The 13,932-nt window shown below is 44.8% G+C and overlaps 1 protein-coding gene across 1 annotated transcript; it reads right to left on the bottom strand.

The window, feature by feature from the left end:
- Positions 1–2,041: 2,041 nt before the first annotated feature.
- On the bottom strand, positions 2,042–13,601 carry col9a1b (collagen, type IX, alpha 1b). Its single transcript, XM_041947761.1, has 32 exons — positions 13,527–13,601; positions 13,051–13,113; positions 12,911–12,946; positions 12,749–12,811; positions 11,736–11,789; positions 11,351–11,386; positions 11,226–11,249; positions 11,082–11,135; positions 9,993–10,046; positions 9,825–9,857; positions 9,673–9,729; positions 9,534–9,587; positions 8,130–8,183; positions 7,967–8,020; positions 7,751–7,804; positions 7,598–7,651; positions 7,449–7,502; positions 7,310–7,363; positions 7,124–7,177; positions 6,397–6,441; positions 6,234–6,287; positions 6,093–6,146; positions 5,938–5,991; positions 5,270–5,341; positions 5,030–5,065; positions 4,876–4,920; positions 4,729–4,761; positions 4,466–4,612; positions 3,728–3,782; positions 2,593–2,781; positions 2,396–2,473; positions 2,042–2,238 (listed from the first exon to the last, which is right to left on the bottom strand). The coding sequence occupies exons 1-32, from the start codon at positions 13,599–13,601 to the stop codon at positions 2,042–2,044; spliced, it is 2,040 nt and encodes a 679-aa protein (XP_041803695.1).
- Positions 13,602–13,932: the final 331 nt, after the last annotated feature.

Raw genomic sequence — 13,932 nt, 5'->3', positions numbered from 1 at the left:
TCCATTTATTTTAAGTGGAGGGTGTCACATGGACGCTAACTCAAAGGATGGAGGTGCTGTAGGTTGAAGCATCCTTCAGATGAAATGCCGTTATACATCTAAAGAAGAAAAATTCACTTACAACAGTAGCATCAGTTTTGCACATCCGCATATTTCATTATTTTTGCAGTAATGCAAGTTGATCCTGTTGCCACATGTAATCTAATCTTGTAAATAAGCTCGTAATGAGGGAGAATATGGATCGGCCTCCCAGCGTGGTCCCTCGGATGAAACATGTCTGCCTGCTGCTCTCACTCCAGCTCCTCTCTGCTCCTTCTTAAGCTCAAGTCGTGCTGAGTGACTTTAATGTGTGTTTTTGAGAGTCTTTGTTTCGTTGAATATCTACCTCAGTCTTGGTTTACCACCATGTCTTCATGAATAGCTATTTTGCAAAAAAATAACCCAACACTGACTGTTGCCTTTTACTGAAAAATAAAACAACAAAAAACAAGCAATTGAAACCTCGTGTGTATGTAAAAACAGATACACGTCAGTGCTGGATGTTCGATAGAGAGCAGGGCCCGTGATGTTCCTGCTCTGGAGGTTGATCCAGCGTGTATGTGGTTACCAGGAATCAGAGGTTATATTTTACACTTTTCTTTGCAGCATCTTTTATCTACACTGATGAACGGCACCTGCCTTACACGTGTGCAATAAATGTTACTCAGTGCTTTATTTCCTGTGTTCCCGTGTGGGTCTTTATTTTATGTGTGCCCAGCAACAGTTGGAATAACTCATTCAGGTCTCAGTCATGAAAATGCAAAGATACGTATGAAACATATCAAACAGCCGTGATAAGTTCACTATTCTTGACCTCTGAAACAGTTCTTGACAACGCAATCTCACCTCCAGGTCTGTTTAGTAGCTGTTGTGGAGATTTCAATAACATTGCCTGATCTTCCTCAGCAGGCGGAGTTTGCTCAGTTGTCTTGAAAACGTGGATGAAAAATCCCCAAAGTACTTGCAACAGATGGAAATTGGAGCAGAGGGCAACTCTATCTGCTGATGAAGACCATGCAAAATGATTGAAAGGGCAGAACAGCAGTTAAATGGATGTGAGATTGTGTTTGTCAGCTGTGATTTTTTTTTTTTTTGAGGTAGTCAGTTTTAATGAAGTAATTGGGGAACACTGATATTGCATTTGCTCATTACTCACAGAATATCACAGACCGATACCAGTAAACAAAATAAATTAAACACTGCTTGTGTTTTTTTCTTTATTTGTAACATTAATGAGGTTCTCCCTCATCCCTAAAATGTATTTCCACATGTGCACGACTGCGCTCTGTTGTCATTCTGTACAATGAGACAAAATCTCACATCAGGTTATTTTGTAGGAAATATAAATAACCACAATTCAAACATTTTTTTTTACAGATTTACAACATAAACTGAAGTCAGTGTGACTTGGTGACATTTTCATCCTCTCTCCTTTTTATTTATAAAAGACAGTCAGAAATGTATATTAAAAAGGGTTTCAGTAGGTGTAGCTTTGGTACATTAGCACATACAGAACAAAATAATTGAGAAAAGGCACCTAAAGCAAAAACATCCTGATCCTGATTTGTGCTGGATGATTGTTTGAAATGTACTGTGAGAAATTGGAGGAGCTTTTATTTCAGAAAACAGAGTAAATGGAGAAAATGGGGAGGAAAATACAGGCAGCGGTACAAGGAGAGTGGGATAAAATACATTTCTGGTCATTTCGTATCGTCTCAGAAAGGCGAGCACACCGTCCTGAAAATATCAAAATATCTCCCAGGTAGAAAAAAACACACCAGAATGAGCAAGACTTCTGCAGCACATGAAAACATTCTGTGTTTCTTTAGGACTTGAAGAGGCTGGCTCCTTCTGACGGCTGGCACAAAACATGCTCATAAGACTAGAGGTTAATGGATCAGAGGCAGCACACCAACCGCAGCCCTTCGGAAGACAGTGTGAAAAATGCTGTGTGCTCAGGGGAGCTAATCCAACAGTCTATCTGTCTCTGCCAGAGTGGCTCTTAGTTCCCTGCTGGTCCCTTCACATCCAGAGACTGGTGGGCGGCCCCCGCCTGGAGGTTGCAGGCCGACGGGTCGCAGTAACCATTAGGACCGGCTGAACCGGGAGGCCCGGGTACACCGGGCTGTCCGGGAACACCGGGAGGCCCCCTCTGCCCGTCCCGACCATCCTGGCCGTAGCCAGGTTTGCCTGGCTCGCCTGTGAGCACAAAACTCAGTTTAGGGAGCTCGTTGCTACATTTAGAGAATAACTTCATGTCAGCAGCAGTCTCATGCACCTGTGCAGGCATACTGGACTTCAAGTGCAAATGCACCCTTTAAGATTTAAAGGGATTTAAAAGGGAAAGCTGACTCACCTGGTAGTCCGGGAGGTCCTGGCTGACCTTTGGGTCCTCGTGCAGTGGGCCCTCTGGAGCCTCTGTCTCCCATCTCACCTGCAACACATAGAATGGAATGAAGATATTTCTGCACAAGAGACAAAGATATTGTTTTATTTGGTGCATAATTCTTTAACATCACCCTAAACAGCAGCACGTGGCAACATATTCGTTACCTTTGGGTCCTTTGACTCCCATAGCTCCTGGTGGCCCTTTGAGTCCTGGAAGGCCTCTTGCTCCACCCTGCCCAGGTAAGCCATTGTCTCCAGGAATCCCAGGAGGCCCTGGAGGTCCAGGTTTTCCAGGTAAACCAGCTATGCCAGACTCTGGCCTCCTTAAACTAGCCGCTAACTGGGCCAGCTGTTCTGTTGGAGCACAAGAGAAAGATGGTGATGGACCTGATGAAGCGTTATATGCAAACCAGTGGCACCAAGACGCTGACTGTTTCCAAACAGTAGTAGCTGACAGTTATCAAGGGAACGTTTCAAGACACAACACTCTGTAATAAATCATGCCGGAGCATAAGACGGCTCATTTCTGAAAGCCCAAAGCAGCTCTCGTGGAGGGGATGGTCCAACAGCTCGTGTACTTGAGTTCAGAGTGAAGCAGAGCGAGGTGAAACTGTGGTCACGATATCCCTCGAGCGTCTCCTGTTTTTCAACCTTTTTCCATAGAACCTCTGTAAATTGAGCTGAAAGGAGATAATACTCTTTATTTCAAGCAATCAGCCACAGAAAATTTATGTTCATGGTGTAAAGGATCTAATATTAATCTCCTGTGGCTCCTTGCTGCATGGTATTTTGCGCTTAAGATTCCAGTTTTCTGGCTCCTGATGAAAATTCATGCAGCCGCTGCTTGGCTGCTCTCCTTTTTTTTTTTTTCTTTCTTAAGATTTCCTCTCCAGGCAGACTCTTTGCTCGGAGCAGAGGAGTGCAGGTCTGCTGGAGGTGAAATTAATTTTTCAGCACGTCGGATATAAAAAAATCATGAGTGCAGGAGATGAGTTGTGAGGACGTAAGAGCAGCAGAATGAAGAGAACAGAGGTTGTGACTGCAGTGAGACGTTAGGAAAGCTCGGAGGAAGAACCTTTCATCCATCAAATAAACAAAGACTGAAGCTTATTTCATGTTTGGGCTATGAGTCCTTCCCTTTTTTTAAGCTTCAGAGTATTCAGCCGCCGCCCGGATCGATGAGACGAGGGAGGGCCGGCCCCGCATGCGCTTGTGTAATGAGGCATTCTGGGGGAGATTAAAGTTATGGAATGAGGCACGAGGCAGTGATAGATGGGGTCAAAGGCCTATCACTTCTTACCTTGCATGACTCGCATGCACACTTGTTTGATGTGCTGATCACTTGGCTCTTTACCCTGAAAGGGAAAGAGATGAGTGAATAGATTTCACGACAGAGTTGAAAACATTAATGTCACAGAGCTGTTTTCACTTGATAACGCTCCTCGTAGCTTACTGACGTGCTTTCACAGCCGTCGAGAGGTGGCTCGGTTCTCTTTGGGTGGAGAAAATTCCACCATTCCTGGGCTCATAAAGCCTGTTTAATAAACGCAGAGCGCTAAAATCCAGGCCTCCTTTCTCCTCTCCCGAAAGCTGACATTTGTGAGGTACAAAGGTTTCCCCTTCCAGCAGCATCTTGAACATACTGAATTTGAGCTGGGATTGTTCGAGCCTCGATCAGGAAACATTCTGCTTGCCTCCTCTACAGGCACGCCAGAGTGCAGGTTGGCTTTTGGTGGGTGCAAACATACTAAATTCCCAGCAAAAAAAAAAACATTTTCACAGCATCTTGCGCCAGCAGTTCGCCGTATTCCCTGATGCTGCACAATGTGAGGGTTTCGAGTTTATTTGTACAAGTTAAAATTAGAAAAATACAAAAACTGAAAGTGTGCAAAGTGCTGGATTTCTGTCGACAGGGTGTGAGGAAATTTTGCTTACAAGGGCAAATAATTTACATATATAGTCACACTGCTGCACAGATACATATCAAAAGTAGACTTTCTCTAAACGTTTGCCTCGAAGTGTTTCCCCTCGGACCTACCGCAGGACCCTGGGACCCTCTGACCCCAGATGTGCCCCTGTTCCCCTGCATGCCCCGTGGTCCAGGTGTCCCTGGCGGCCCCTCGATGCCAGGCTGGCCTCGGCTTCCCTCGGGACCCCTTCTGCCAGGCTCGCCGGGGTTACCGAGCTGAACAGAAAATGAGGTACCAGACCGGAGAAGTATTATTACATTACTGCAGCACTTTCTTAATGGTTTGCTGCAGCGGGAAAACACAGAGGCTAAAATAATCTGTTTGAACTCACCTCTCCTTTAGGTCCAGGTTCTCCTGGCTCACCCTAAGACACCATGTAAGCAACACAGAGGATGGGAACAAGGACAATTGTACTCTGGTGAGATTATGAATAGAGATGCTGTACAGTTAAATTAATGGCGTTAGCGAGACAACTTACAGCGTCGCCTTTCTCTCCAGGGTTTCCCTCATCACCTTGCACTCCCTATGAAAACAGAGTCTGTAAGTGATCTATAAAAAGCAGCTCAGTTGTTGTTTAAATGCAGCATTACTCCTGACAGAGGATTAATCAATCAATATTAAGAATATCATACCTGCTCTCCCTTGGGTCCTGGTTCTCCACGGTCCCCCTGTAATACACAAAACAATGTGCTAACTGAATAAATGATCATTGCAGTCTTGTTCTGTCTTTCACAGCTCAGGATATTCGATTTGTGCACACTAGAGGGAGCTGATCAGCTGTTTGTTGTTGAGCATTAATCCCTGTCTCACTGTTTAGGATAATAGTCCTCAATCTGAGAGGCTTTCTTAGAGGAACTGTAGTGTTTTCTTACCCTCTCTCCTTTCACCCCGGGCAGGCCTGGAGGACCAGGGAGACCAGGAAGGCCGGGGTCACCTTTGGGTCCCTATAACAAATAAACGCGCACATCTGATGAGTAGAGGCAGGGTTACATAAAGAATGCTGAGATCCACAGCAGCCTTAAAAAGACATAATAAAGCACTTTATGCTCTTTATTTTTCATACACCTGCTAACATCACTGAAACTGCTCCGATATCGGTGGTAGTAAAATAAAAGCTCATATATATACTGTGTGTAGTGCACACACTGTGCTCATCATGAACTTATAACGCAGCTCAGTGCTGCCTCTTATTCTCTGGGGCATTTTTCTGTGTGCCATTCCCGCTTTGATCACTGGCTGAGGAATGCCAGGAGAACAGAGAGCTCATTCAGCCTGCTGCTTACAGGTCTCCCCTTACTGTGAAAATAGACCTCATGTGAGACCCAGCCTCGGTCTATTCTCTGAGACGCTCCACTGAAACAACAGGCAGGACTATACGCTTTGAGGCCTCCCTCCTTTTCAAAGTATCAGAAATGCCAGAGGTAGCAATTGCCTGGTGCCTTTCATTGTGTTCATATTGCTTCATATTGCTATTAGTTATTGTTGGATGCACACTTTTATTTATTCTAATTGTGCTCCACAAAACTTATCCATAGCTTACCCTGGCACCCGGCTTGCCGGCTGGACCCGAATGGCCTTGCTCTCCTATGGCTCCCTGCAGGAAAGAAGAGGAGGAAATGATAATGATAAGAAAGTGAAAGGGTTGGGCTGAAACTAAAACATACGTGAAGAAATTCAAGCAGGCAAAACACTCACGGGTTCACCGATAGGTCCGGCAGGTCCCACCTCTCCCTGCTCGCCGCGCTCGCCCTGTGGTGTGACAGCACAACGACGCGGTGACACATCAGAGGTGACAAAAACCACGACAGTGTTTCAACTTGCGCTGCTCATACTTACTGCTTTGCCAGCAGGTCCCATTGTTCCAGGAAGGCCTGGCTGACCAGCGTCTCCCTGCGCAGAGACAACCACAGCTGCTGTCAGATCATGACAATTTAAGAAAACAAAAACACAACAAATACAAGAGAAAATATAATATTTAATAATTGATCAAGAAAACAACCTTAGGGCCGCTCAAGCCTTTTTGTCCGGGTGAACCAGGCAAACCCTAAAAAACAGAAGCACTTAGAAGTCTTGAAGAGATGCAGCAAAAACAAAGAGAACAATTTCTTACAACAAAGGGGAGCTATTTCTAGCAGGAGCTGCCGTTCCTAAAGGAGAATCAGCCTCGCTGTAAGAAACACAGAAATCTCAGTGGATAAAAGAGTTATTTGTTTGAGCTTTTGATCCGAATAAGCTCAAGGTGATAAAAGTGCTCTGGATATTTAAATCAGGTGGTGACTTTTTTTAACGTCTATAAAATCTTCCTTAGTGCTGCCACAGGCAGGCTGTTCATGTTTGCCAACTGATTCTCATTAGTGCATGTCATGAGACTAATCACAGATTAGAGAGGAGGAAAAACTTTGCTCTCGCTTAGCCTCCTGGGGACGACAGTGATTACTGGCTCACGCCATAGCCTCACATCCATCAGCCTCACATCCATCAGCCTCACATCCATCAGCCTCACATCCGTCGGCCTCACATCCACCACAGAGGGATGGGATTCTATAGTATTTGCTTGAAAATAGGTCAACTTTTTGTCTCACATTTTAAAATATGGCAAACTCCAGTGCAGCTGTGGAGATATTGCACCGCAGCCTGCATGTTGCTTTAAACTGTTCCCGGCAGGTTTACTCAGGCGCATCCGATCAGGATCGGCCTCGACAGTCTGGGTTAAAGGTCATACTCACAGGAAGCCCCTGAAGTCCGACCTCTCCAGGAACGCCCGCCTTCCCGATGCCTCCCTGCAGCGAAACAGACAGTGAAAAACAGACACTGCTCCCAGCAGCGAAAGAGCCACTACGTGTTAATATTGTGCAAGTGTAACGTTACAATGTGATCCCTTCATCAATAAAGTAGTAGAAATGATGCTCCACCTTTGCCCCCGGCATCCCAGGAATACCCTCGCGCCCATCCACACCAGGTAAGCCCTGGAGATAAAAAGCACCAACGAAAATAAGTTTTTTTGCAGATGATATCTATCTGAACGTTAAAGCTCTATGATCTGACACTCACAGCCTCTCCTTTAGGACCTGGAAGACCTGTGATTCCTCTCAGCCCTTGAATACCCTGAACAGCAAAGCGACAATCCATTTAGTCTAGCTGTGCAAACGAAATCCAGTGAATATGTTTCCTGTGTCTGTGTTGTTAATGTGTCCACTAACCATTTCACCTTTAGGCCCAACCTCGCCCATGGTGCCTCTCTGGCCTCGATCCCCCTGGAACAATGCATTGAATCATAGGCCATTCATACACACAAACACACAAATCAGATCTGCTGCAAAAATAAAAGCATTTGCTCTGTGGGACAAACTTACAGTGGCTCCTGCAACACCCTGGGGACCTGGATCCCCATCAAGACCTCGAGCCCCCTGCCAGAGAACAATGTTAGTATGGGTTTTATGATCTGTTTAAAGAATAACATTTGTAAAAGACAACTATTAGTGGAGTTCGGCCTGAATTTGCAATTAATTCAGCAAGAATCTGACAGATATTAAAGGTACAATGGACTTAAAAATCATAGCAGTACGTACCATCTCTCCCTTGCGGCCCATCATTCCCATGGCTCCACGAATTCCCTGAGGACCCTGAAATAACAACAGGTGCCTCGGTGAGCAGGAAAAAAGAGATCCGGACACAATGAAGAGCAAACTGTAACTTGAAAATTAATCTCATCTAATGAACACAGTATCTGACCATGGGTCCTTGGGATCCGACCTCCCCTTGGCTCCCCTGGTCTCCCTCCTCACCCTGAGCGAATGAAAGACAAAGAACATGAGGAGACACAGCTTGAAGTCAATCAGATGAACAGCAAATTTAATAAGGGGACAAACGGAGGCTGCTCCTATCAGCTGTGTGTTAATTAGAAAGCGAGGCAACCATTCTGAAATGTGTTTAATACTCACTTTTTAATGGATTGCAAGGGGGCAAAAACAGACGATTTAACTCCAAATTACCATTCTCCTGCCTTGCAAATTACACATTATTTATAAGATGACTCTGGTGGACCTGAGGAGGCATATCCATTAAGATAGATAGTGGTTCAGGTCTGGGGCGGTGCGCATTTTCTGCTGTTCAAAAGGCAATTTCTCCTTTTAATTATGTGTGTTAGTCTATTAAGACATGAAAACAATACAAACAGTGGCTGATAATGGAATATCACACAACAGAGAACTTATTGTGAATTCTGCTTGAAATTCAGTATTCATGAGCTTCTAATGGAGGCCGTGCTTTTGTTCTCCAAAACTAGGAAGTTTGAGTCAGCCAAACCGCTGAATCATTCAAAGAAATGTCTTCAACTTCCACTTTCCATATGTGTGTATGCTGATAGATTTTTATGCTTTTCTTATTATGTAATATGTGATTACTGGATGATATTGTTTCCGTTCTCTTCAAATGCAAACTGAAGCTCTGCATGTTTTGTAACTGGGTCACACAGGCTTTTTTTTTTTTTACAACCACGTGGCGGGATGCAATCTTTCAAACACACACTTATTTTATATCTCAGTATTCTGCTTCCATGTTATGAAGTTATGCACTTTCAGGCCCTTCACAACATCTGCTTACTCTGTTGTTAACCTAAGTTCAAATTTAGATTTGTGAATGTGTGAGTGGAAAACAGGCAGAAGGCCCCTCAAATGAAACTTGCGCTAAAGGAGAAAATCATTCCCGGGGACGGAGCGCAGACTGACAGTAAATCATATCCTGGCGTGGGGTGATAAAGGGAGATGGGCCCAGACTCATTTCCATTTATATAGTGCACAGACACATTACAGAGAGAGGGTAGTTCTTGAACATCATTTGGAATAAATCATCCTGCGTGCATTATGAGGAGTCGGAGGCATTACGCACGGGCTTGTATCACTTCCTCTTGAAATTGAGCAGCACAAATAATGCTTGTCTCGAAGGAGCTGGGAAATCCTTCTCCGCGTTTAAGTCGTGCATAATTGTTTTCTGACGTGGAGCGTTGCGGCACGTTTAGGGAAATGTGTGTTTTCAAGTGGGATTTATAGAGCCGTGTGTGAGTATGTTGCTGATGTTTTGACATTTCACACAAAGAAATACAAACAATGATGTTTCCACGAATTAAGCATATTTTACCTTGTGCCCTTGTTTCCCGGGTTCTCCTGCTTCGCCTTTGACACCTTTGTGGCCCTTGAAACATACAGAGAATAACCAGCTGAACACACCACATCTTGACACACTAACGTGATGCTAACGCCTCAACTGTGTTGCTCACCTTCATGCCGGGGAGGCCGGGATGTCCAGGGGCCCCGGGTGGACAGGAGTTTTGGCACTAAACAGCAACATAAAAGACAGAAAATATTCCTGATATGTCATGCAAAAAACAAAAACCAACTCATTCATAATCTCCAGACAACAAATATTTACCAGGTCAGCACTGCCAAGCATTCCAGCTGCACCCTGAAATTTAGAGAAAGTACAAGTTAAATTCACCAACATCGAGATGCTGTAAATCAGTTGAGGAAAGAATTACGAAAAAAAAAGGCCAAATGCATTTCCTGGCTGCATGTGCATGTGGCATATTGTGCCACTTACTCTGGGCCCTGTTGGTCCACGGGGTCCCTGTGGCCCTCTCACACCCATAGCGCCCTGTGGGAAGACATCGAATGTGTCAAAAATTTCTAAAAGAGAATAAAACAACTGAGATTACTGAGAAAGATTTCTATCAGCAAGAAAGAGGACAGTAGTGCGGGCATGGACGAAGCTGTTGGATCAGTGTCCTCGGTGGTAAGATACGTTCAATATCAATATCTAACAATGTATTTCTTTCAGCTGGATTTTCTTCTTTTCTTTAACAAATGTACCTCAACCAGATTTTACAGCTTCAAGTCTGCACATTTACTTGTTATATGTGCAAATGCTCATTCGGGGGAATTTTAAGTGACTGTTTGAAGTCCATACTTTCATGTGCAGTGAGAGCTGAGGCTATATTAAATGTGCTATGACACATACAGAGCTAAACCCAGATTGCAACCTGACTGTTTATCCAAAATCACTGCTTTGAAATCCAATACAAGATGATGCTGACAACTATAGCCAGAGGGCAAAACTCTAATTTAAATAAATCAAGAATTAGGCATACGTATACGGTGAAGATGAATTCTGGATTAGCCAGAGGTGGTTCGGTCAGATGAAGGGCTGAATATTTGATATTTTGTGTTGATTTTCTAGCCTGTAAATCAGCTTTTAAAATATACTTGGAACATGTGAAGAAAATGCTGAATCCCCCTACCTTCAATTTGACAAGAAAATCATTAAACATCAAATACAGCACGCTTTGATTAGAATCAGGATATTGTGCACAGAGTTTTTACATATGTGTGTGTGTGATAGAGAGACGGTCCAGGGGTCAGCAAATCTCTAAATTTATGACCTTTTGATGATTGAGGATATTTTAAACACCAGGTTTCAGTGATGCCAATGATCCACAGTGGCTTCGCCTACATACAGTGTTTTCCCCTTCAGCTTGGACTGACTGTCTTTGTGTTGTCACGTGTGTTCTGTCATTGGCCAGTGGTACCACCACCTCAGTGCTCCTGCTGCCAGTATTTGAAGCTGCAGTGTGTTTTCTACTCACGCAACCCTAATTTAAAACAGATTAACAGTGGCTCTGTCTCTACTCACAGGTGGTCCAACTTTTCCCACTTCACCCAGAAGTCCTCCAGGCCCGGGTGGTCCCTGTATAAAGGCACATTTCAGGTATTCAGTGTTGACACAATCTTGATACAAACTGTGGTGTTGATTGTGTAACACAGACAAATTACTTACAGGGGGTCCATCTGGCCCAACACCCTAAAGAGAGACATGACATAGTACGACTCAGTGTGATATATAAAGGTTGGTGAACACAATACAAGCAAGACCTGATCTGATTGAGAGGAAATGCTACTCACAGTTGCTCCTCGAGGTCCAGGTTTCCCCGGTTCACCCTAAAAGGCAAAGACACGTTAGATACACAGATACTGTACATACAGAATACTGAAACATTGTGTTCAGGTAAGATTGAGCTGTGTGAGCCTGCAGACGGTCCGAGTGAACATTCCTCCGGCTCATCACATGACGGGCACACTTGACCCTAGCCTAATGAGGGCCGATGTTGGGCCTTCACTCCCCACGGAGATTACACAGAAGACCTGCAGGATTAAGTCTCATTTGTCACGAGGAATTGGTTTATGCACTGCGGCTCTCGCTGCCACGCCAAAAGGCTGGACAGCAGCTTGGCACGGTTTCACTGATGGCCTCTGAAGCAGGAAAAGCAAAGGCTCATTAGTCACTCACTTTCTGTCCGGGGGGACCATCGGGCCCAGGATCTCCAATAGGGCCGGTCAAACCCTGCAGAGGAGAGACATCATGCTTAAGAAACACATCATAACAAGCCTTCAACGGATACCTTCAACATCTATATATTTTCACCTTATATTTGACAAAAACATGTGCAACTTTAATGCACCTACTGCTTCTTTCCCCCTCTGTCAATAGTTCTAAATTCGGCATCAGATCTCCAAGTTACATCATCATAACACTATCATACTCCGGTGGGAGGAGTCCTATGTATTCATAGGCGAGCCTAACTTCACTATAACCCCCTCCTCTAAAGCGTCCCCATATAAAACTGCACTGTGGACTGAACCCGTCCGCAAGAGCGTGTTCAACTTAGCGGACACACAGAAAAAAACCCGCGCCAGGGCAGAGGGCAGAGGTGTCAGACTGCAAACCAAGCAGAGAGCGGCATTCCTCTGGCTCCCTTCAAACAAGCTCACTGACAGAATCATTCCACACTGTTCTGAGGATTCTCGACGGGAGACACTAGCAGAGGCCAGCAACAAAGCTGCTGTTGTTTGCAGAATCCCAGTCGGTGTGTGGAGGTATAACACGGGCTAATAATGGCTCATAATGTATGAAGTAATGTAGCTTTTCACAATAGTCTGAATGAGTGTTGACTTAAAATTCTATTTGTCGGTCCGTTGTGGTTGGATGTTTTCCTGACCCTCCATTCAACCCTGAAGGGAGCAAAGTTAATTACATTCAGGCCCTGGTTTACCCTGTTACAAAGGAAATTTGGATTTGTTCATCCTGTTTAATAAATTCCTCACATTTTTTGCACCCTTTTCCTCAAGAGCCCCTGCTAAATCTGACTTTCACCAGTCACTCTGCAAGAGCAATCAGTGCTAGCATTACCTATATAGTGGGAGGATCACAGTTTGCAGACCCACCCCCTTCCAGGTGTGTGGGTTGCATCTTGGCTCGACTAACGCAGCAAGCACCTAATATCTAAAACATAGAGTACTCACGTCGTTTCCAGGAATTCCAGGTAATCCTGAAGAGCCGGGTTTACCTGCGTCTCCGTCAGGCCCCTGATAACAAAGGTTCCACATACACAATTCAGTGAAGAGCGCTACAGTGAAAAGCAATGTAACACATTATATGAATTCCTTATTGAATGTTATATTTACAGGAAGACCATCCTCGCCATCTGCTCCCCTTTCTCCCTGAAACAAAAGAGATTCAGTGCTCTCGGGTGAGCCGACAGGGAACTATTTGCAAAGCATTTGGCACAATATATGGACAGTGTTAAAGAACTGAGAGCACTTACAGCAACGCCATCAATTCCTGGGACGCCTGCAGGTCCCGGGGGGCCGGCGGGTCCTTGGTTCCTCTGAGAGGAATAATGATGATAAGATCAGAAAATATCAGCTCAAGTTTCTGGAAACACCAATGTTTGCCATTTCTGAAATTGACATGCAGCTACACAGGCAATACGAAAACATTAGAAAACAGGTGCACCGACTTATTCTGTATTCTCTGTGGAAGACATACTGACACACTGAAACAGCTTCCAGCAGATGGAACTGATTTCTGATGGCAGAATTCATCAGCATCAGAAACCACTTTGCAAAAGAATAGAATTAAAAAGGAGACTCCAGACAAAAGTCGCACCCCTGACTTTTTTCCCTGACTTCAATCCAATAAATTTACTGGATGAAACAACACTCACCTGCACCTCTGTCACATCAGGCTATAGAGACAAACAGAGAGAGCAGACACAGACAGAGACACAGTTAGTCTTACTTGAGCGGAGCAGATGAGGACAAGCTGCAGGAGCAAAACCAGAAGTGGCCCTCTAACGCTGGGGGCCCGAGCCATGATGTCCCCGCGGGCAGGAAAGGTAAAAGCTGGAAGTCCTTTCTGTGGGATTTGCTGGGCTGGAAGAGCCCCCGACAAAACAACCCAAGTGAATCCGCTTCGGCTACCTAGACGGTCCGAGGTCCCATAGCCATCAGGGGCTCATGCATATTCATGCGTCGCTTGGTTACAGGAGGGGATTGGAGGGTTTGCAATGGGGGGGCACAACAGGGAGGGGCCACGGCGCGGACGCCACCAATAGCAGGGTCAGCGGGTTATTTGACCTCTGCTGTTCACTAAAATTTCATTTTATTCAAACTATATTTTAGCTGTGGCAAATTTAAGCTCGTTT

The sequence above is a fragment of the Chelmon rostratus genome, chromosome 11 (assembly GCF_017976325.1).
Source record: "Chelmon rostratus isolate fCheRos1 chromosome 11, fCheRos1.pri, whole genome shotgun sequence".
Taxonomy (NCBI): domain Eukaryota; kingdom Metazoa; phylum Chordata; class Actinopteri; order Chaetodontiformes; family Chaetodontidae; genus Chelmon; species Chelmon rostratus.
This window is presented reverse-complemented; position numbering and strand designations above follow the sequence as displayed.

Coding starts and splice junctions, on each gene's coding strand:
- col9a1b (XM_041947761.1), bottom strand. CDS start 13,601: ATGGCTCGGGCCCCCAGCGTTAGAGGGCCACTTCTGGTTTTGCTCCTG. Junction 9,730..9,824: donor TGCTTGGCAGTGCTGACCTG/GTAAATATTTGT, acceptor GTTGCTGTTTAG/TGCCAAAACTCCTGTCCACC. Junction 2,782..3,727: donor GTGCATGCGAGTCATGCAAG/GTAAGAAGTGAT, acceptor GTGCTCCAACAG/AACAGCTGGCCCAGTTAGCG.